This window comes from Caloenas nicobarica, chromosome 6 (assembly GCF_036013445.1).
Source record: "Caloenas nicobarica isolate bCalNic1 chromosome 6, bCalNic1.hap1, whole genome shotgun sequence".
NCBI classification, from domain to species: domain Eukaryota; kingdom Metazoa; phylum Chordata; class Aves; order Columbiformes; family Columbidae; genus Caloenas; species Caloenas nicobarica.
The window spans coordinates 38,256,842-38,280,618 of NC_088250.1; the positions used below are offsets into that span (position 1 = coordinate 38,256,842).

The window sequence follows — 23,777 nt, forward strand, 5'->3', positions numbered from 1 at the left end:
CCATAGGACTGGAGAGCTACGTTTCAAGTTTCCTCTTCAAACTTAAAACTGTGATTTTATGTATTCCATCATGTCATTCTGTTCTCTTATTCTTTATTCTCTGAAATTCCTATAGAACATCTTAGTATCTTCTCCACTGACACCCCCATCTAACGGTACCTCTGACTTTAACTTGAATGGGTCGTCTGCAATCCAGCACACAACAGTGCTCGAAGCAGATCCAACCCACTTAAAGTTTTATTTCACATTTAATAACAATTTGCAAGGTTATCCATTTTACCACGCTTTTAAAAGGCCTTGCTTTTGGGGGTTTTGGTCATCTTGGGTTTTTTCCCGCCCCCAAACTAATACTGCATTCAAGATGAAGCATCTTTTTTTTCTTCTGAAGGTATTACCACTCCTCCACCACCAGAAACAGAAATTCCTTCATTCTCTAAAAATTATTGCTGAAAACATTTTGTAGTCTCAGTGAAGAATCTCTAAAATCTCAGATATCCCTTCCCGTTCCTTATCTTTTCTGTAATTTTTAGCACATTATCTACTTTTTTTTTTTCCCCCATTCTATTACAACAACAAATGCCTGGAATATTTAAGTAATAAGGTTCTGTCACCGCTTCATGTAGCAACTAAGAAATAATACGCTCAACATGACTGCTTTCCTCTCTGTTACATTTCTGTAAGCATGAAATCACTTTAAAGAAAAACAACAACCAAAAAATCTACCTCCAATTCTATGTAATATTCATGCACTTTGCGAGAAAAAATATGGAATTGTTCAAAAGTTGAAGGGCAGTATTTTGAAATGCAAAATTCAGCAGGGATGGCCCTTGTCTATAAAAAACATCTTTCACACACGCAAAGGATTTAAGTCTGTACCTTCATATGGGTTGGAACTGAATTGGCCACCGACACATCGCTTGATACCCAGCATTTAAGTGCCACCTCTTTCCACCCTTGTTAACCTTGTATTCGCACCAAATGCCAAATGCCCTCAGCTCCCAAGGACTGCAGTGAAAATGAGGGTATTTAGCACTTTGTAGGACCCTACCATTAATCAATAGACTTTTGCCAATGTGAATAGAAGAAACATAAATAAATAAACACACCAGCTTTAAGTCTGTCATGGCAGTTTTAACCAATTAATTTAAACTTCACTGATTCATAATACAACAATTGGATGCAAACTCGGAAATTACTTCATGTTTGAATCATCCTGTAAGGGGGTGACATTTAACCTGATCTCAGCCTTAAGGAGATAGACTCTGTTGTGAAAAGAGAAAGAACAGATGGAGAACTGAGGTAGGAAGGTGGAGAAAGCCCAAAGCAGGGCTTGTGTTTATTATGCTTTAAAAAAGGTTTGTATTTATTATGTTTTTGTTGCTGTGGTGGTGGGTTGTTTTTTTTTTTTAAATCACATCAAATTGATAAAAAACTTTTGATACTGTGAAAATTACAGTAAAAATAGAAGATTGTTTCTATTTTGAGTAAGTATATCTGAATTACTGGGTTACAAATAGGCTGTTCCCAAGAGAATTACAAGCGCCATCCATACCAGTTGCTGATGAAGGTGTCATTTTCATCTCCTCTCCCATGACATCCCTCAACTTCAAATGCCCACATATATTACAGCAAGGTAGTCTATTCTCTTTACAAGTTGCAGAGAAATTATTATGCATGGAAGTGCATAATAATCCAGTCCAGTCGTGACTCTACCACTGACTTCCCACATGAATATGCACGAATCAATTAAACCTCTGAATGCATCAATCTCCTTCTCGAGTAGTAATGATAATAATAATAATAATAGCTGCCCATTGTATAGGGCACTGCATGTAATATTTTAATGCCTGCTAATGAAATGTGCCATTAATTATTAGAATGCGGTTTGTTTTTGAAAGCCAAGTAGCAGCGTGTCTCGACTTTGCATTCAAAGTGACACAACTTGAACACTGCTAAATAACTGACTATGGGATGCAAGTATTACAACAAATCCTACTTTAAAAAAAAAAAAAAAAAAGGTATTTAAATCAGCATCAGAACTTTAAGATCTTACCAGCTCTAGTGAAGAGAAATTTGCAGCTAAGGGGTTAATGAGATGAGCTGGGAGTGGTTCTAGGCTCCGTGCCACAGGTTTTGCCCTTTGTGGCTTCTCACATCCCAGACTTGGAAAATATGAGCTGTGATACTGAGAAAGGTAAGAAGCCAGCACAGCCCCATAGTGATAAATGAGTTTGCATCATCTGTCATTAGAACTTCCTGCCAACAGGGTCATTCCCTATTAAATTACCACTTGTCAATGTTTAAAATACTGATTGATAAATGACTGTGCCAAAACTGATAACACGACAGCTTTTATTTTCTAATATTCTTGGTTACCACATTCTGCTACTTCAAGATACAGATATAGTGCGGGGGTTTTTTTCAAGTATTTCAGTGAAAGACAATTTAATCTAATACAAAACTAACAGGTACTGTATAATGATTGGTCCTGATATACATTACATACTATTCTTCTTGCCAAAATAAACCTACTGGCGATTTAGCGATATGGGTAGATCCAAGTTTCACATTTCATCAAATGCTAGTAATCTGTTTTATCAATATAAACTGCATTTTAATGAAAAAATTCTTTTCTTCAGTACACTTCACTTTTAATGCCCCAGAGTATAATAATTCGTTCATGCTGTAGAACAAGAATGTTTTACAAGACCTTAACTCTCCAGAGAAATTTCTCTGTAAATACAAAATGCAAGTTTTATGGGAATGTGTTGTATGCAACGTGAGCAGTACCCAACATAATAAAAAAATAGGTTGCGCAGAGAATTCTGCTTAAGTATCCTTGTGAGCTATTGTGAGACTAAATGGTTATTTTGATAGCGTTTAGCGGAATACCTATACGACAGATAAAAGAGAGTCAGTGAAACTATTTTTGTCCCTGAATAGATAAAAAGAAATTACTTTTTTAGGAAGTTTCGCAAAACGAATACATCCCAGCAGACCGTTCGGCCAGGCTCTGCTCCAGGAGGGCACTCTCAGTCTGCTGCCGCTGGAGAGTTCTGGGGATGAATATTTTGGGGATAAAACTGGCGTGTTCTGCCTTGGAAGACCAGGCTGGGGCAACAGCTACACCCCTGCCATCCAGAGAATGGAAACTCTTGCATCATTCCCCAACCTCCCCGATGGTACAAGATGTATGTGCGGAGGAAGAACCACGTAAGAAAGCACCACGGATGCTCGAGGTACCGTTCATTCAACCACTAAGCTCTTGCTGGAGATGCAGCTACCTGCAGTGAGCACTTATCCCAGAGATGCCGAAGGTAACCGACCCGCTGTCAAAGCCTCCAGACCTGAAGGACTCCATTTTATGTCCCTTTTAAGCCAATGCTGCACTTTCCTCCCAATAGATGCCGTGTCCCAGATCTCGAAGAGCATCCCTCATGCTCCTTGCGTCTCTCTTCACGTTGCCTACGCCGACCCTCAAAACCTGATTGCGGCAGGTGGGGAGGAAAGACATTCAGGGGAGTAATTCCCATCACCCAGTTCTTCAGCAGCAAGCCCCAAGGTAGGAGCAGTCTATCGGCATTTGCTAATTATGCTAACGACCCATAAAGCGTGGAGGCAGGGAGGCTGTGCCCACCAGAGAGAGCACGGCGCACCACGGAGATGCCCAAGCCACCAAAGGCAGGAGTTGGCCTCAGTACCAGAATCACTCTCATTAGCATCGTACTCCACCTAAGCTAATCTATGCTATTTCACTGGAAGGCTAATTAGCCAAAAAACCGCTCTTCTAAGTTATACTGCTTCCCATATGCAAGGCAGTTCACTAGAGCTCACTTGGGTACCGCTGCAGAGCATCGCTCTGTGCAACGCAGACACGTCCCCTGTGTCCAGCTATAGCTTTGGGCTCTCGTGGATTCGAGCCTCTCCTTGCTTGTTGACATCTGTATTTCTCCAGCACAGCAAAGTGTTAGGATTACAGAGGAAAGGGGAGCCTCTTAGTTATCTTCAGACGCCTGAAGTTCAGCCCTGTTAGTCTGGTTCAAGTGATGCCGCTCCACACTTGACCGTCACGTTTCTGTACAAAAGATACTGTCAGTGTCTTTTAAAAACTTCTGTTTTAGTCGGGAACTCCCTCGACTGGCCCATAAGTAGTCTCTCCATTGGTAAATTCTGCCTGTCCTACACTGTAACTAAAAAAATATAAAATCGGATGGTTGAAAACGTCCTGTTAACTGTACTAAGTGATAAAAGCAAATGAAGAAAAACTCTGAAATCTTTTATTCTACTTCAAAATGTGTGATGCAGATAGTACAAGATACTCACAAGCTCCACTTAAAAGAAGCTATTTTTATTTTCTTCCGTAATCCTCATCCTTTCATGTTTCTTTTATATTATTCCACCTTAGTCCAATAAGCATTTTGAGTTCTTAGGAATGTTACTTAATTCTTGCTTATAAAGACATCTTCCTTTTCCACTACACTGTGATAATAATAAAGATACACTGCAGTCAGAGGAATAGCAATAACAACCAAAATCTATGCTACAATTTTCACTGAAATGAATTCCAAAGAGTAGCTGATCTGCCCCTGCTTTGCCAACTACCACAGACAGTCTGGATGCAGATGGGTTGAGAGAATTCATACAAAATATCTACCAAGAACTTCCATAGGTGTTCCAGAGGGGTCTGCTGGCATATGGAGATGCGAGTACCAAAGACAGCATCAGTAGAAAGGGGATTTTTCTTCCTGGACCACAGTTTTCCAGTGCCAAAGTGGAGACAAATTATATCAAAATAGACACTATTGATTGTATGGGGAAAAAATAAATAGGATTTTATTTACATTACGATAGAAAATATGCTGAAATTAAGCCAATGACAATAGAAGCGTGAATTACAATGTATTTAATTCACTGTGTTATAAAACCCCAGTCTGATAGGCAGCACATATGGCACATAAGATCAGCTACGGCTCTGTCTACATCCCTTGCTATACCCATGCACTGTGAAGTGACAGCCTTAACTTGGAGGGGTTTATTTGTCTCCAAGCTCACAAGTACTCCAAAATGTATTTCTACTTAATATACTTCATCAGAATGTATTACATGAAGAGGAGAATTCCAAGGCAGAAATTATAGGGGATGAGTATACACGAAGTAGCTGTGGAAGCAATATGGAAGCAAGTCATCGTCACAACCAGAAAACAGGAGGATTAGGTCAGTAAAATTCTTATTCTACTAAATCCTCAAATCCTTTCATCTCTTCTCATTGTCAGATAAGGACCACAGTCTGGTTGTTCGCTCTGAGAACACCAATACGTGCCCTTACAACAAATATTCCTTAAAAAGAAGGATCTTTATAAAACATTGATAATTGATAATTTCCTCTCGGAAGTAGAAAAGCAGTGATTAGATGCCCATCTGAAATATTTAAACACACATTACGCATACGTATAACTGTACCTCTAACAGTACTCACAAATATTTCCTAGGGTATCCTCGATCATTGTAGCTTCCCTCTTAAGTGATCATTCACTACGCTGCTTGTGCTGGTTTGTGTATCCACCATCTACAGTAATTACATTAAAAGGTAGATACGTGACAGGATTAACTCATGTGACATTCTCCTTTATTACACTGGGTTTGACCACAGGTCAGATATATTTTATTTTGCCCTACAATCGCAATATTAATCTAAAATAATCTTAAAAAGATCACCATCATGTGTAAGGATGATTTCTTAGGTCACTCTCTTCCAAATCCAAATGAAGATTATGTTTCAGACACAAACACACCCTGAGACGTTCACGCGCAACATAAAAGAGGTCAAAGGAAAGAAAAAAAAAATACATCACCCTGATTATTTTGCCTTCAGAATTTTTAAATATTTTCCCAACATCTCTGCAAAATTATGCATTTTAAAAAGACTGCAGGCACTGAAATGATTGTCAGTCATGCAAATAATCACTTACTTACACTGTATGAGTTTGGTTTGGATAAAGCAAATTACCATTTGAAAATAACTTGAAAAACACTCTGGGCTAAGAGCTTGCTTTATAAATTTTAGGTTGGCCACAATTTTTCTTAACCTTTTTCTCCTCAATCTCCGGTCAGTCAAAAATAAAAAATCAAAAAACACAACAGCGTTCAATTGCCACAGGTGCATTCAACATCACTTAAAACATGGTCTTATAAAGAAATAGTAAATATTGTCTGCAGCTGAAGGTCAAAACCCAAAGAACTTCAGTTATGCAAAAGCAGTTCTTACACTTTTTTTTCTGTGATGATATTGGGCTTTGTCTAAAAAACAAAAAACGAACCAAAAAAACCACCACCAAAAACTAGAACTTACATCTAGAATTAGTTGTTGAATAAAACATATATTAGAAAGAACAGAGCTGATATTAATCTGTGTTTTTAGTCCCTCTGCTGAGAAAGTTGTACAGTCACGCAGTTTTTTCACTAACACCTTAATTTTGCCCACCACTGCTGAAAACAGCTTTTTGATACAATTTGAAGCGCAACAACCATGATGAAAATGTGAAAGGTGTCCTGTTTTGTAAAATGAGACAACACAAGAGCGGCACATTAAGAAGAGCACACAACGAGATGGGATCTTCCAGTTTGGGTAGAAGACGATTGATTTTACCCACCTTCTGCTTTGGATAAATGATCACAGTGCATATGACTTGAGACTAATTTGTCAGGTCTCGTTTGACCCCGTCTGCCAGGGCTGACAAGTCCAGAAGAGCCGATTTAGTAAGTGAGACGGGGTTATCGCAACTTCATCTCCAAAACTAGGCTCGGACCACATGACTTCTTAAAGTATGCCAAAACCACCAGACCCCCTTTAAAATGGCTCGAAATCAAAAATGCTGAGCATCCACAGCATTCCCTCAGTCCTGAAAAACACAGTCTTTATGAAGCAATGGTAGATCCTCCAAGACGTTTAGGTACCAATATCCACTGGCCCCCAGGCGGCCAAGCCTCAAAGGAACACTGGAGGATTTTAACCCACTTGCCAAAACCATAGGATTAAAGACTTAACTTCAGACACTGATTTCTAAACAATTTGCATCAGCGCTCTAGAATATAAAGTTTTCCAAAATACTGAAATGCAAACCTGGCAGCGTGAACGTCAATAAAGTGCGTGACCTGACCTCCTGTACTAATAATCTCTCTACTCCAACCTACCACAAATGTATATTTAGTTTTTGAAAGAACTATAAGTACAAGCTGGTCAGAGACAAAGATCTCAAGCGTGGCCAGAAGTTATTATCAGATCAAAAGCCAGACTCTTGCAAAGTCACTATGGTGCCTTCCATCCTTATTTCAAAACAAAACAAAACAAAAATGTACCCAGCATCGTGTTGTTTTTAAGAGTATAATCAAATTGCAGAATCATCCTTTATTTAGTGCCGGTCCCATTGAAGCAAAGTTCCTGTTCGGTGGGAGGAGAGTCCCTTATAACAGGAAAAACAATTGAGCCAGGTTTAATCAAAAGTGAAAAGGATCCAGCGAATGTTCCCTTTGAGCCACATAACCCACCGCTAATTTCAAGACGGGCTCCGAAACGAGGGTAATAAAAAATGTCCTTCAGAGTAACCGAGGAAGAGTGAAGAGCAACTACAGCTGCAGCTAACGCCAACATCTGCACGTCTGCTCCCTGCTCCGGGGATGCTTTTCACCTACCTGGGAAGCAATAAAAGAAGAGGTAGGGGAGGGAGGAGGGAATAAAATCCCACTGCAAAACGCCGAGGGAAATACAGCTTCTTGACTACAGGCTTATCGCTTTTACCGTTCTCTAGAATTTCTTTCTCCTCCTTGACCTCCCCTGTACAAATACATACAGGGCTGAGGAGCAGGCAACTCCTTAAAGGCTAAAACAAGTGAGAAATCACTAAAACAAGTGGGAAATGACTGAAACGAGTGGGAAATGATTCCTCCTGAGCGGTGCATGTTTGTACAACACACACTTCGGCCAGGCTCAGCAGATCAGATGCTGCCTGAACAGCCTCTGATTATTGAAATACATTTATCAATTAGGGGATTTCGCACATTATCAAACTCTTTCATTAACGATGCTTTAGCTGATTAGTTCAAACGCCACCATAAATAGAGAGTTTTGACAGGCTGGAGGCAATTTATGACGTGGAAAATGTACTGACCTGCTCACATCAGGAAACCTGACTGGAAAATAAAGAACTTGGCACTTCGGTCTGATTATTTTTTCCAAATCCTTAGGTCTGTGGTCAGGAATCAGCTTCATAAATTTTCCAATGGAGGTAAGAAATGATTCCATATTAAAAGCAGAGTTGAACACCACAACATCAGCAACCAAACTGTAAAAAGTGGTTAAGATTAATGAACGCACTGCTGCTGCAAACGGAACAGAAATATTTTAAATGCAAAGGAAATAGGATGCATATTCTCATAAACAAACAAAATGTACAAGTGGAATGCTAATTAAAATCAGCCTTTTCACAAGAAACAGGAGTATATGTACCTTAATTGGAAATGTTTTTATTTCTGTCTATTCACTCTTTGAAATATTTTTAAAGCTTTTTTTTAACTGAGTAATAGACTATTAGTATTAATCTAAAGGAGTACATCCTATTCTATCTCTGGATCACTTTTTATTCCTAAAACACGAAGAAAAATATTATTGTAATTATCTCTCACAAGCATTATAAACCGATAAAGTCCACTGCTATGTGACTTTCGTAGAAGTAAACGTGGAAGAAAATGAAAATTCCTTGGAAATAAACTTCCACACTGAAGGACAACTTACCTTTGGTCAACCTGCCTTTGACTGCCAAGTAGCAGGATACTAGAGCAACAGAATGTTATTTTAACCTACGCATACATAATCCTGATTAAAAATACATTCACTAATGTATACACATGTATATGTGCACACACAAAACATAGCACATGGTACCAAAAGAAAGTTTGAAAAAACCTTCCACGTTAATGCAATGTTTTGTTCCTTAGTGCCGTGTTTTAAATCAATTGGATCAATAATTTTAAGATGCAGTTGAATGATAATGTAGGTATTATTTCTCCACTTAGAGTCAGCCTGGAGAAAATGAGAAGCTATCAAAAAACCTGAAATATCTGGAAGTTTATCCTAGAAGTGCTGACACAATCGTAGCTAGGCTGGCAAACACGCAACGCTAACGCAGGTAAGAAATGCTTTATGGCCAATTGGTTTACTCAATATTTTATATATTGTAATACAGACCTATGAGTCATAAGATACATTGAGGACACGCATTCATAATTCACCAGGCTGGTGAAAAGTATATTTGAGGTGAGAAGCTGTCACTGACCCTCACTGCATCCCACTGCTCTCTGGCCAAGAAAGAGAACTGACACCGCTCACCAAAGCAAGAGTCAGCAGCAAAAGCAAAAAAATAAACATCACAGAGAGAAATAATCCTTTCCAAGCAGGCTGCAGGACCTGAAATTCTTTATGGAGTCTTCCCCACCTATGGTTTTTAACCCGTTGGTCTCATTTTCATACAAATGATCCAGTCATCTCTTCTGCACTGATTTACAGATGACACGGGACAACGCGGGAGCCCATCGCCTCCAACACCATCAGCTCTTGGGCATCAGGTCTTATCTGCCCAACTTTTTCCTAGAGAAGTTGCACGCCACCAGCAAATCAGAAAGAACCTGAGCAGCTAGAAGGAATCTCAGCCATCACTGAAAAAGATTATTTCACTACATAAACTCTATAAAATAATTCCAGAGAAAAAAATTCTCTTTAATTACTGAAAGCACCAACCTGAAGATTCAAAGCGCTCCAATTTCAATAATCTCCAAAACCTCTATGCAAAACTGGAAAGAGACATTTTTAGCATTTCTAACAGATTTGGAAGATGGGAAGATGTTATTTCTTTGTGGATGATCACTGGGTAGTTACAAACAGTACGGAGGAGATCATTCCTATCTGTTGGGGTTTCTGCAGCAACAAAAAGGGGAGATGAATAATATATAGTATTGGAGGCTGAAGGAGACAGAATGGCGCATCTATAAAAGCATTCTTTTTTTTCCCTAATATAAGAAGATACTTTTATTATCTCAAAAATGCCTATTCTGAATAGAAACGCATGTCAGCTTACAATGGATGTGTGAAAAATAACTGCCATAATAAAGCAAAATATATATAAAAAAAAATATTCCTTGCACCAGTGCCAAAACCCACATCTTTTTTGTTACGAAATCTGAAAATGGCTGCGTCTGTTTCTAAATGATCTTTCACTGTACTTTCCCATCTTTACTGCCCGGTAAGTGAAACATGTTGCAAATACGGCAGCAGAAGCTGCTACAGAACGCTCAGGTTTTACACAGATCATTATTTCAATATCAACTGGCTTACATCGAAAAGATGCAAAAGCTTAACTTTTACCTTAAAACGTTCAATCCCTATTCCTAATAATTCTCCTACTAGCAGATAGGTGAGGAAGATCATGGAAATGAATTTATTTCAGTTCAAACCAACTCAGTTCTGCTGTTTCACTTAGGTCTGTGCAGTGCTTAACCACAAAGCTTTTCAGCGTTGCTGTTATTAACTTCTTTCATTAACTCAGAGTTGAGAAATACATTTGTTTTTAGCAACAATAAAGGACCGCAGCCTTTAAAACGTCTGGGTATTTTAGCACTGCACAATTTCTGAATGCTAGATGAAAGAAATATAAGGATTTATCTGGTATGTTTACCGCCCTCTCTTCACAAGAGAAGTGCTGCAGTACATTTTAATTTCTGTTTATTTCCCTAAAACCCTCCATATAATTTCACTTGGATGCAGTAAAAGCTACGGCCGAGCAAGAGCTGATCAGCTGCACCTTTGCGAAGCGTCCGTGAAACAAAACATCTTCCTCATCACATCCAAGACATGGGTCAAAATCCCCACCACTAATGGGTAGGTCACGGTAGCCCAACATAGCACGGGTGGACTTCATACAATAAATTGAGAGGAGTTAACAGAGCAGATTGTTTCTGCTACAGCACTTTTATCAGCCTCTCTTTGGGACTCTGTTGGTACCTCGGTTTGCTACAGGGTCACCATTTATACGCAGGAGGACTCCTCAGGCTCACGATGCTGCAAGGTTGTAGCCAGAAGGACACCTTAAATAACACAAAGCGGTGCAAAGAAACACCTACCATGACAGAACCTGGTTGTATCCATACTGAAAATCCCTCTCCTGGCATTTCTGGACAGGATACGCCAATTGATTCTCATGGAAGTAGAGGACTTTTTTCAATTTGCCAAGGTCAGGCCGGAGGGCAACGAGTTCAGCCAGGTTAAGCACCGAGCTTGCAAAGAGGACCCTGGAAAACAAGGAGAACAGTGTTGGGTGTCGGTGAGCATGTTCCAAGGGGTCACCCCTTCCCCTTCTCCGCTTCCCCCCCAAGAAAAACATCACCCCTGGAGGGACACATCAATAGCTAAGCCTTAATACCATGTAGCAGCATTCGAAGTTTTGATCTCTTAAAAAGCGGCTACTAAGAACCCAACTAGAAAAGCACCGAATCTCATTGGTCTTCCCAGCTCAGTTGCAGAGAGATGCAAAATGAAAATAAAAAAAAAAAGGCTGGATGGATTTTATTGAAAAAGGCAAGAAAAGCTGTATCTGAAGGACAAATGGAACAAAGATAAGGCTGACTAGGGAATACTTTGCTTGCCAGTTTCATTACACTTTACTTCTTTATGCAACCAACTACTGAAATTCAATATATGAGCAGGAATGGCACATGTTCATGTTATGACATAAACCCTTTTGATTTATGCAGTGCACTTATCTAGTATAGTCTTTCTTTTTTTTTTTTCCCTACCACTCTTTTTCTGCTGTATTTCCACATTTTTATTAGGTATCCTCTATAATGAAATGTTGTTTCTACCCTTGCACCCCAGTATTGCCACAGCACTCCTGCTATTCCCCAGTCTACAATACAGCACGCATCCTTCACTTATATAAAACGGGCACAAACAGCGCTAACAAGCTGCTGTCTTAGCGTCCCGTAACTTATCAGGTTATCAGAAAATGAATGTATTTAAATGCGTAATGCAAAATTGTGACCCTACTGTAACCAGCAGGAGATTTCTCTGCATTTCTCCAGAAGTAGGTGAGCATCTCCTGCCTAATGCTGCTTTCAAGCAAAGTGAATCCTGAACCTACAGAGAACCACAGAACTGTAGACGTTCGTGTTGTACATTTCTCATCACGAGTTTAAAAAAAAAAATAAAAATCAGGTATTTATTGCACATAAAACATTAATCTTCAATAAACTGCTTTTCAACGTAGCATGTTTCTGACCTTTTTTTTGCTATCCACCACTTTAGCGGTTCAGATCCAGAATTTATTTACACTATGTTTAATTCTTTTAAAATATTTTTTTCTTATTTTTATTCCTATTCTTCCTGTTCTTTATCCAATTTTATTCCTATTCTTCCTTTTTTTACATAGATTTTGTGTTCAAGATTACTGCCACACTGACATCACTAATATTTAAAAACTTCTGATCCTGGCTGTCAACCTTAAAACTCAAGGAATTCCCCAAATACCCATATATATATAAAATAACATCACCTATGCTAACAGACACTATTCTTAAATAATCTGTATCTACAGAACAAACACTTCCTAGAGAATGGATCCTGTATCCATCTTCATCAACCTGAGTCAATGCTAATCTGAAAGGTTTCCCAAAGTAAAAGATAAACGCTATTGCCTTTTTCATCAAATATTTGATCATCTTAAAGGGGCTGTCAAACAGAACGCCAATTAAGATACGAGCTCGGGTTTATTATGAGCCACACTAAGAGGAAAAAAATAGTTTTACGTAAGCCATCATTTATTTGTCATGAAGAGTAACAACCTCTGGACCTCATAATGACCTGGGTGCCAGATTCAAAGCAGGAAAACTTCCTACGGGCGATGTGATCCCCCTGCTCAGAGAAGGCCGAGAATGCAGCACTAGAGCGACAAATTAAACTATAAACAGGAGAAAACATACCCCAAATATTACAGAAATGAGATGAAATGGTTGCTTGGCAAATTTGTGGCTATTTCTGGATTGCACTACAGCTTAATCTCTTCCTTCGCTGATTTTTCAGCAAAGCTCTTTCTGCGACGGGTTAGGAAGAAAACTGAATTGATACAGGACAGCGTCTCCACATTTGGCTGTGTTTGAATGAAAAGAGGAGGGGAAAAAAAAAAAAGAGACGGCACATTGGGATTGAAAACACGGGAAGCAGCACAGACAGAGGCACAAAAGCAAGAACGGGAAGAGAAGAGAGTGGGGATGCCCAGGTTAATGTGATGAGAGAGAGAAAAGGGCAACGGGGAACACAAGGAGAAATGAGATCCAAGATTTAAACATGGACAAAACCGTGTAGCTCTGAAATACCTGAACTTGCTCAGAAGGACAAAGGAACAACTAGGAGAGGAATATGAGAAAAAGATGGTTATGCCCAGAGGAAAGGAAAATTAACGTTTGCAGTCCCAGAGGAATTCAATAGCATCATCAGAGGGAGCGAGAGGCTGGCTTCTAGTATGGCAAGAAAGGCCAAAAACTTGGAAAGCTTGCAAGAGATAGACCCAAATTTTCTCCACTGTAAACGGGAAGGGATAAGACTCGATTAACAAGCAAATTGCTTATCACCGCCCAGCCCAGCGTCAAGAGAAAACCGTCGTGATTACCCGCAAATTCAGATTTAGAGCCTGAAATGACACCGCTTACGTTTCTTACAGCAAGAAAAAAATAAAAATAAAAGCATTTAATTGATAACACTATTAGAAAACGCCCTTCTTGACTCGCTCGCATTACTTCACAGCACTTCTTGAATTTAACCCAACAAATAGGAGATGCTCTTACATACTTGCTTCTTTACTGGCGTTAAAGCTGCTAACTACCCAACGATAACCAATTTCTCTGGCATTAGAAGCTTAAATAGCACCTGACAGCCCAAGTCCCCCGAACATGCCCACAGAGCAGCCGCATTCGTGGCTAATGGACTCACACAGGGCACTGGAGGATACGCTGGAGCGTATTCCCACTTAACGCCTATTACGGGGGGAAGAAAGGAAAGTTTATTATAATGTAACGTGCAACATAAATATATGTCAGTTGTCATTCCGTGTGACATCAACTCTCATTTTACCTCGGGTTATTATTTAAGTAATAAATCCTAACAAGGTGAGTTTTATCATCCCGCGGAGTGTATCCGGGAGGTAGAGACACAAGGTGATGGCAAGAACGCTCGAAACATGATAATTCCTGACAGCTGCTGCTTGAGCACAAGTTGAATTGAACAGTTTATCTCAGCATAAAGATGTTATAAGGTTTTATGTTTAATTTAAAAAAATTAACATAAAACCCAGAGAAAGCAGAGTTAGGCAATCTTTCACAAACATGACATACTACAATCACTGTATAAGCTGGATTAGTACTTATTACCATGCTACTAGAGAATTAAGCTGTTTTTAGACCACCAAAGAGCTTTAAATTGCAACTTTTGTCTCTGTAAGAGAAACCTATATTTAAAACGTCTGCTAAATTCAAATTAACAGCTACATCATTAACTTACCATCTCACAAAACCCTCCATATTTCAACTGCTATTATGATATTATCTAGACCCATCAACGCTACAACACATAACGCACACAGCGCTCTTCAATGTTGTGCGAACCGCCACAAAACCTGCGCTGAAGGTCAGGTTTCTAATGCGACTGCCCTGGCTTTTCCCTTTGAAACATGCCCAAGTATTTTCCTATGTTGCAAATGACCTTCTCGTGTAGAGCGGGACCATCGCGCAGGCAGGAGCATCCCTGCCTTGGAGCCCGGCCAAATTTCAGGGCCACCACCCGCACAAGCTCTGCTCTTACGCTAAGCTTGCGCTTAATCTGAATCACTTAATAGTCCTTCCGACTTCTGAGGAACTACTTATGTGAATTAAGTTAAGCGAGTGCTTAATTCATACAAATATTCACGGGAGGGAAGCTGAGCCGCGATCTGTCCAGAGAACGCTCTGACCTTTGAATTGTCTTCCCCATTATTTTACACCGAAGCTGTAAAATATAAAAACCATCACTGCTTTTAATTACCGGCAGACAAAATGACTAATACAGGTTTCCATTTATATCGAGCAAATTATAAAAGTAAAGGTGCTAAAGTATTTTTATTTTGCTTTATAAATCTTCTTTGTGTCATGTAACCATGACATTGCCCTAAATCTTTCAATTAAATCCCCGTGCAACTTAACTAAAAACACATTTTGCCCTCCCCTTGGGAGACCACACAGGACATATTTATGTATCTATAGATATGGAAGCTGAACTCTCCAATTGACCAGGCTTACGGCACAAAGCGAGTTTAAAAGAGCACCTGATTTGTACTGGAATATTTTGTCTGAGTTTACGATTGTAGATCTGGCAGTCCAGAAAAGAGGTACGAGCACTCTTCATTTGCCAGTACTACGATAAAACAGAGTTAGATTTGGATATTGCTACAAATAAGAGCCTTTTAGGGGAAATGGGCACTAAAAAAAAACCTGTTCATTAGATGGCACTGATTGAATTCACATTCCTCCATCATTCTGGGATGTGAAGTTGGAAGATCTGTCTTTGCACCAATCTAGAATTAAAACCTTGAGCACTTGGAGGCATCAAATCCCACCATACTTCTCACAAAGCACTGACTGCTTTGTTCTCGCAGAGCTCCAAATTATACTGGAGCTATAAATACATTTATTTTTCCCGAAATTTCAATTGGGAGGCCTTATGTTGTACAACAGAGAGTCTCCAAACCTCAGATTTTTACCCCGTTTCGTTCTGAGCATGGTTCTTGTGCAGTCAGCACAGTGAAGCCAGGGAGACCACAAAGTCACTCCAACCCAACGAATCATCATCAACCCTAAAACACAGCTCACAGTGATGACTCTGCTGATGGCTGCATTTTCTCCAGCTGATCAGAAACCAACCAAAATTATATAGCAAGTAAGAGGAGCTTAGAGGAAGCACTTGCTCTGAGACGAGGGGCAGCTCATCCTTCTGCAGAAGGCAAGAACAGTTGGGATAAGAGGTCCTGAAGAACGCTCTGTGTTGCCTCCTTAAACATCGGAGAAATACAGAGCAAGGAAAAGGCAAAGAATCATTGAATGTCTTGAGTTTGAAGGGACCCACAAGGATCATCGTGCCCAACTTGAAGGCGTGACCACAGACACATCCATCTTGGGAAACAAGGGCTTCAAAGACCATGGTGTTTTCAAGCTCCTCAAGATCAAACCTGAGGGCTTTGGTTCCTCCACCATACAGTTGCCTTGATTTCACCCCAGCAATTCAGACAAGTCCATGGCTTTGGCTTTAAGTTATTTTTCATAAGTACACTGCATATCAAATAGTGTTATTAATGCCTGAAATGTTAAAGAGATCAGTTGTTTTCATTTATTATTACACACATTTTTATATTGCATTTTTTATCACTAGACCAAGAATACACAAATTGCAAACAGATATAAAATGCTTTTCCATTTCCCATTAGACAATAGATGACTCTGAATTTCTGAACAATAAATACTAATAAGTGATAATATACAACAGCATCCTGTATAATAAATAATAAATTAACAATAATTTTTTTGACATGGAATGTACAAATGTCAAAAAATCTTACACATATTATAATATATATCTCATAAATTAAGGTTTTCTAGATAGAGCATAATTTGGAATGTTTACAGAAATAATTAAGTCTTACTTTTTAACGTTCTTTATTTTTCAGAACAAATCACAAGGGTTGTCATGCCTTTCATCTTAATTAGGCCATGTGCTTGTCTTATTTATTTGTTATGTACTTTCATAAACGTTTACAAATATTAATTGTAAAGAAAAACATTTTTTCCTCTTGCTGTAATTACTATCTGTAGGTAGAGTACGCAGAGATAAATATTCATGGCTGCTACTAGTTCAATGGGTTTGGATTTGGGGTTTGCCTTGTATACTAAAATACAGTAGAAATTAATATTTTGTTTGAACTCATACTGCCAATCCCTTTTTAATAGTTTTATTTAAAAATACATCTATGTATGCTATTTCAGACTATCATTGAAATTCTTGTTCCTACTTTGACAGACCTTAGTTACGTTTTTCCAAAAGGATTTACTGCCCAGAAATCAAACGCATTTTCCCCTTCTTTATATAATATATACCATACTCCCAAAAACCCTCAAGTCTCTGCACGCACATCTATTTGACACAGCTGGAGCCCGGGGGGGGCTGCATTTCCAGCCCCTCCATTCCACATCCCACTCTTCCCTGTGTCTCCTCCCACCACTCAGATTTTGGGAGCTCTGTTAGGACCCTGGGTAGAATTTTTGAGAACCTCCTGTCTCAACCTGCTATCCCCACAGATGTCATCCCGCAAAACTAGAATGGGGCTGAAGCTGAAAAAAAACGCAAATCTCTCACCATTAAAACATTCAGGAGGTTACATAAATGTATTATTTAATTTGTAAATTATTCGGGTTCTCTCTCTATCCTCCCTATCCCTCTGAATTTTTATTTCAACCAGCTGATCAGAATATTTACGTACAATCAAATCTCTGAGTCCAGTTTTGGGGCCAGATCCCCAGCTGACGCAATTGGTTCAGAACCAGCCCTAAACGCCTACCACTATTTTTGATGACCCTTAACTCAAAAGATACCGAAAACGATGTGAAAACAGTTAATCTAAACTACTTTTCTATTTAATGTCAAGAAGTAAGCTTGAAAGAAAATCTCACAAGACTTTCAGGCATTTGAGGGGGGAGTATTTTGTTTGGATTACTTTGTTTTTTAGGCAAGGACACTGAAGCTTGTTGAATTTTATTAAGCGTGTGGTCCTATTTTTTTTTTTTTCTCCTGATTTGTAATTAAATTTGGTTTCAATTAATTACTGACAGATGCACATTTTCACTTTAGTGGCCAGATTGTTCACCATGGGCTACATCGTCCTCCCTGTTTCCACAAAGGGAGAGGTCGAGACCAAGCAGCTATATGGTGATGGGGGGAAGGAGAAAAACCTCGATTCCACATCATCTTCCTCACTCAGATTTCACCCCCCCAGCATTAAATAACAAAGCAAAGGCACCCGATTAGAGCAGAGCATGGGCAAATCAAAATAGGCAACTAGTGAAAAGTAGCCATTGCTGGATGGTCTGTGAGAGACGTACGGACTCACTCTGCTCAAATATGTGCTGCGATGGAGCAAGAAAAAGAAAGGAGAAAAAGGAAGGGAGGCAGAAAGACAGACAAGAAAAGAAAGGTCAGTGTCTGAAGGCAACAAATTCACCAAGGGTAATCATACAGGATGCAGTTGATAGACAGCAAAAAGACTCTTTTTCACTTGTAAAACTGATGTTCTACTACATTAGGTAACATTTAAATAGCGTTATTTATTGTTTTAAAGTCTGCAAATTCATTTCACTGCGTAGCTTATCTGTCCAACTCTGGAGAAGAAAAAAGAACCGTGTCAAATGACTGGTACGAAAACCACAATATGCCCGAGAGGTTGCAGCAACGTGAAGAAGTCATAAGACTCCACAGAACAACACGACTATTCAGTAGCAAATATGAAACAAGCTTTGAGGAGCGTAACCTCACATCCCCTGGTGTCAGTTTGGATGACACAGAAGAGATGGACAATGTCACGGGTATATGGACCTTGCTGCAAGTGAGGTTGATTTATACTATTGAAGGAGAATTGAACACACTGCAGCACAGCCTGACCAAAATAGCGAGAGTTTCCCTTAAAAAGATTTATATTAGTAAATTCTCAAATGTATGAATGGCAAAGTAACACAATAGCTGACCTGCCTTTATTTTAAAAATTTTTGGCAAACTCAAATCTCCCCATTTTCAGGTTTACGCATTTTATGTTTTAAAAGCACGGAAGCCCCACTCACTCTGCACAATCGCAGGGAAGATGAGCAGGGTCTTGGCAGACCGCTTAGTTTTACATTTCCAGTGCCCTGAAAATCCTGCTTTCCAGAGGATTTCAGACTGTTTTGTATGTAGCTTTGTGCACCTTGATAACTGAACACTTTTTTTCACAAAAGTGAAAACTACGCTAAGAGGAACTTCGTTTTCTTAGCAAGTGGATTTCGCATTTTTCTTATATCACATGGCTCTGATTTAATCTCACACCATAAACATCAAGTGCTCAAAAAAAATATTTTTATGGAAGCTCTTAGCTAATTTTTCCCAAAAATCTCCCACTCCAGAGCACCAACCCAAGGCACAACTACTGCCTACAAATGGAAAAAGCAGGATACTTCCCAGAAAACTAATACAGTCCTCGAAAAAACTCAGACTGTCATAAAACCTGAGCAGCTGGCAACTCTGTCACCATGAAGTATCCATATGGAAGACCGAGATGTGTCAAACTACCCAAAACGGGTTTGGATAGTGCAGAAGATGGAATAAATAATTCAGTATCTTCAACACTTTCAACAGCAGGTAGTAGATATGCTACCTGCTTCCACGACGTGCCAAAATGTAACATGCGAGTGAGAGCGAGCGAGAGAATGTATCTCCAACCTGTTTTCATGAGGATATTTTGCTCGAGGAACTTCTCTTTTTAGAGGCATATGATCCGTATCAGATGTTTGTCAGGAGCAGGCAGCACTACAGAACATTAGGAATAACTTAGTGATTTTAATATGTATTCACAAAGTGCATAGTCCTCCATATACATACATTAAAAAAGTATCTCAATCAAACATCACCAAAAAAATATATTTATATTATTATTAATTTCTCCCACCTGCCCTTCACACTTCTATAATATTTGTTCCTGCGACACAGTGGCAACTTCCCTGCTGTAATATAAGCTGAGCAGACTATTCGCTGCGATCAGCAAAGTGAGAAACAGAACCACAATTTAAACGTTTCTGCTCTGTCTTCATGCAATAGTCCAGCTATAAAACCATATCGCACAGTGTCAACCTGCTTCCTTCTCTTCCTACAAGAAACAGCCACGTACATCATTTATAGTTACAGAAGATAAAGCGCCACTTTGGTTCCCTAAGAAATTAAACGAGACTATTTGATGCTTAAGAGCCGCCAGACTTGTATACCTAATATCTACGTAATAAACTAAATGATAAAGTGCCATTAGAAGAGAAGGTATGTCACAGCATAATAGAAGTGTCCGGGAGAGCAGTGGCTATTTAGGTCAAAACCAAATATCGTAATTATTTCTCAAATATTAGCATGGGACAACATGAGCTGCTCACCAGCCCTCAGCGACCGTGACCACTGCAACATCTCACTGCGCGTTTGAAGCTTCTCATCCAGCATCTCTTGCAGGCAGAACGTGATGTGCAGTCACCAAAACCACAAAAACAGAGGGTGAGGAACAGCCCCCCTTACTGGTAGGTACTGGGGGACCAAAGCCCCACCTACATAGAGACATTTATCAACCAGCACTTCACCAAAACCATGGGGACAGCAGACAGTCCAATATTCAAAAGCATATCAAGAAGGGGAAATTCAGTCTTCATGACTTACACACTATTTTGAGTCACTAAACTTCCTTTTTAGAGCATTTTTTAACTCAGCGAAGCCCACCCTCGCTACCAGATTTGAATGATTACACCGCGATGGCTGGATGACCGATTGAAGTGAGATTTCAAAGAAGTGAGACAAACACTCCCCTATATCCAAAAGCTGCCAAACATATTTCAGCAGACTTTCAAAAAATAATTGTTTTGTCTGTTCCGAATTAAGCTCTAAGTGCTTTAAGAGGGGTTTCTCTACAAACATGGCTAAAGATCACAAAGGGGAGCATTTGGATCGAATGTAACCCTTCAGTCATATATTTCTTAAATAAAACTTGCATCACGCCCGGCACACACCATAAGCTGTTCTACTTCCAGTTACATAACGTGATTTTAAGTGTGATCTGTGTTGCTGTCCTATCATTTTATTTCATGTGTTATCACAATAGGTTTTTATTTACGGTGCCACCAGTGAAAGAAAAGGAATAAATGGGTCTCAGCTTTGGAGCTCCTGACATGGGACGCTGGGGACCAACATGAGAACAGAGATGTATAGGAGAAAATTCAAAGAAAAAGAGAATACCCTAAACTTGTGAGGGAACCTGACAGTTCTGAAGCTGAAGCCCTTTGCCCATTTTTCTTCTCCAGCTCCTGGCTGAGACTTTTGCGGGGTTAACAACTACATGTGTCATTAACAGTCACTTTAAAGTCAATTTTTACAACGCGGATGCATTCCCCAAGTAAATAAACTGAGCCCCAACACTGCAGTATTTTGAGATTTTCACCACATGGAAAAATCCAATAATATAATAATAATCTAATAATAATGCTTCCAGGGAGTTTACAGATTATATTTTCCCAACACATCCAACACGCAACTATGGTATCCTAAAACTTCTCAATTCCCTTCACCATTAACTACAGCATCCAGTGCTGAACGTCCATCATTCCCCAGGAGAAATACACATCTCAGGGGTTGCAGCTGTATGGAAAAATTCAGAATAATATACTAGATTCTTTCTAACCATTAAGTTAAGAAACTGAGGCTGATTTTTTTTAATCGAGGCCTTACCAGGAGCCCAGGCCAGAGCTGATGAGAAGTGTCACAATCTAGGGATTTAATCAGCTCCCATTTAATCACGTCGCTGTTTACATACTTACGGACCCTGCTCACCGCAGTACCTGATGGATGTCCCCAAATAAAATATTATCTTTTTGAGACTGTATATGGTGATCCATCATTTTTAGATATATTTTCAGGCACAGATAGTACATATATACACATATAGGCTTGTGTACATGCACACACCCAGATATACGACACATACTTAACATTTAAGTTAATTTGTTACTAGGAAAAGATCGTGCATCAATCTGCATAGAATGCTTAAAAATCCCTTTGAGGTGGCTGGGTGACAGGCTTTCATACCTGCAAAAACTGAGCAAAGGGAAACAGTTTTGGTCAAAGTCTCCAAATAAACCAATTTTTTCCAGCGATGCCCTTGGACTACAAGTAAAACCTTTCAGGGCTCCAGAAAAGGAAACTTTACTCAAGCTGTTTGTCAAGATGACCTGCGATGTTCTTTGGAAATTATTCCCAAAAAAGTTGTGGAGCACTGGTAGCTGTACAGTCATATGGGATTCACTTTCTGTATATATCTCTATATGTTGTTGGAAGAAACAAATTAACTTTGAAAGTCAAAGATCTTTACACAGCCCTGTGTTCGCAGGGACAAATATTTAAGTAATCTTTACTTCCTGTCAAACACTGAAATGGATATTAAATTACATTAAATTATTATAGATACCAGTAGTAAAACTTCTTTTCTGCTTTCTCTGCGCGCTCCTGCACCTCGTCATTTCTTGGACTGAGCATAAAAGATAATTTAATATTATCCATGATTTAAATTCCTGCTTCTACTAAAATACTAAGCGTGTGCTGGACGTATAAATGAATGCCCAGGAGAAGTCTCATGAATATCCCCCATAAGGGATGATTCTACAAACCAGCTCAGAAAACCAGTATTTATTTAGCATGTTCCTTTCCCCAGCGTCTTGTGATGATTTTTCAGGATGCCATCCCTTCATTCACCTTTGGTTCTTTTCTTAAGAGACGAGCAAACAAACAAATCACACAGAAGGAAGGAACTTAACTATGCTGGCATCAACAGAACCCAACCTCCTCCACAAGCTCCTCTTGACTTCATATATGATATTAAAGAAACGAATGTAGTTAGGGTTTTTCAAAAAAAATATATATATATGGGAAATCTCCCTCTTTCTGACATAGAACCTGTGGATTGACTTAATGGGAAAGAAAAAAATCAGTAGATAAAGTACAAAAACTTAATTTCTCCCTTCCTCCTTGCTCCTGTGTTTGGATAAATCACTACAGATAGTAGTAGAAAGTACAAAAAGAAAGGAGGAGAGGTGAACTAGTAAAGAATATCAAAGCCAAAATTACATCCATCAGGGTGATACAGAGCAGCATCCTGACCGGTCCCACCGTCGACCTCCTTAGGGCTACTGTTTCAAGGAAAAATTAAACAAGATTACACAGAAACAGCTCAAGATTGACATTTTCCAGCTTTGTGTCATGTTACATTATTTGAATGAATCTCAACTTTTAAAAACATCAAAACACCAAAGAAAAGCAAATGAGGGCTGTAAAAAAAACCCAATCTCCTTAGAAATAAGACTCCTACTAGAAGCAAGAGAGCCACCCATGTTGAGTATCACCCATGGCAAGAGACAATAATGTCTTGAAAAATATATTATACACTGCTTTTTTATTGCAAGTTTCATATGAAAGATGCTTATTATTCTATTGGACATTTTCACCCATGACCTTACTCAAGTTTTACATGTGGTTTTTGCGTGTCCATCTCACACAAGTCGTCGGATGAATTCTGGGGTTCTCCCCCCCAGCTGCAATCCCAACCACATCACCTTGGAGGTTCAGAGTTACACAAGGCAACGAGGGCCCAGCTTTATTGAAAGGACACAGCCCCGAAACTATCGAACGGGTTCTTCAGAAGTATTAAAAAAAAAAAAAAAAAGCAGGATATTTTTTTTTTTCCAAGTTACCGAGAAATTTGCAGCGGCGAGCACTCAACCTCCCCCTTCTCTCCACTCACAAGCACTTACGGAAAGCCTGTTCTTAACCCTCTGCGCCGACAAAATCCCCTTTTATCTTCCATTTATTTTCATTTTTACCTGAAAGGCAGAGA

The 23,777-nt window shown here is 39.3% G+C and overlaps 1 protein-coding gene across 11 annotated transcripts in view; it reads right to left on the reverse strand.

Annotated features, from left to right (window-relative positions):
* GTDC1 (glycosyltransferase like domain containing 1) overlaps positions 1 to 23,777 on the reverse strand; it is a 184,366-nt gene that overhangs the window by 80,391 nt on the left and 80,198 nt on the right. For 9 of the 11 annotated variants that reach the window (XR_010606382.1, XM_065637514.1, XM_065637511.1 and 6 more), the window contains 2 exons: positions 11,170 to 11,337; positions 8,166 to 8,339 (listed from right to left, as the gene is read on the reverse strand). Coding sequence is in view for 10 of the 11 variants with exons in the window: in XM_065637514.1 (XP_065493586.1) it covers positions 8,166 to 8,339; positions 11,170 to 11,337 (342 nt within the window). In the remaining variant the exon portion in view is untranslated. The remainder of the gene's footprint in view (positions 1 to 8,165; positions 8,340 to 11,169; positions 11,338 to 23,777) is intronic. The other 2 variants (XM_065637517.1, XM_065637512.1) reach the window with 1 other exon arrangement.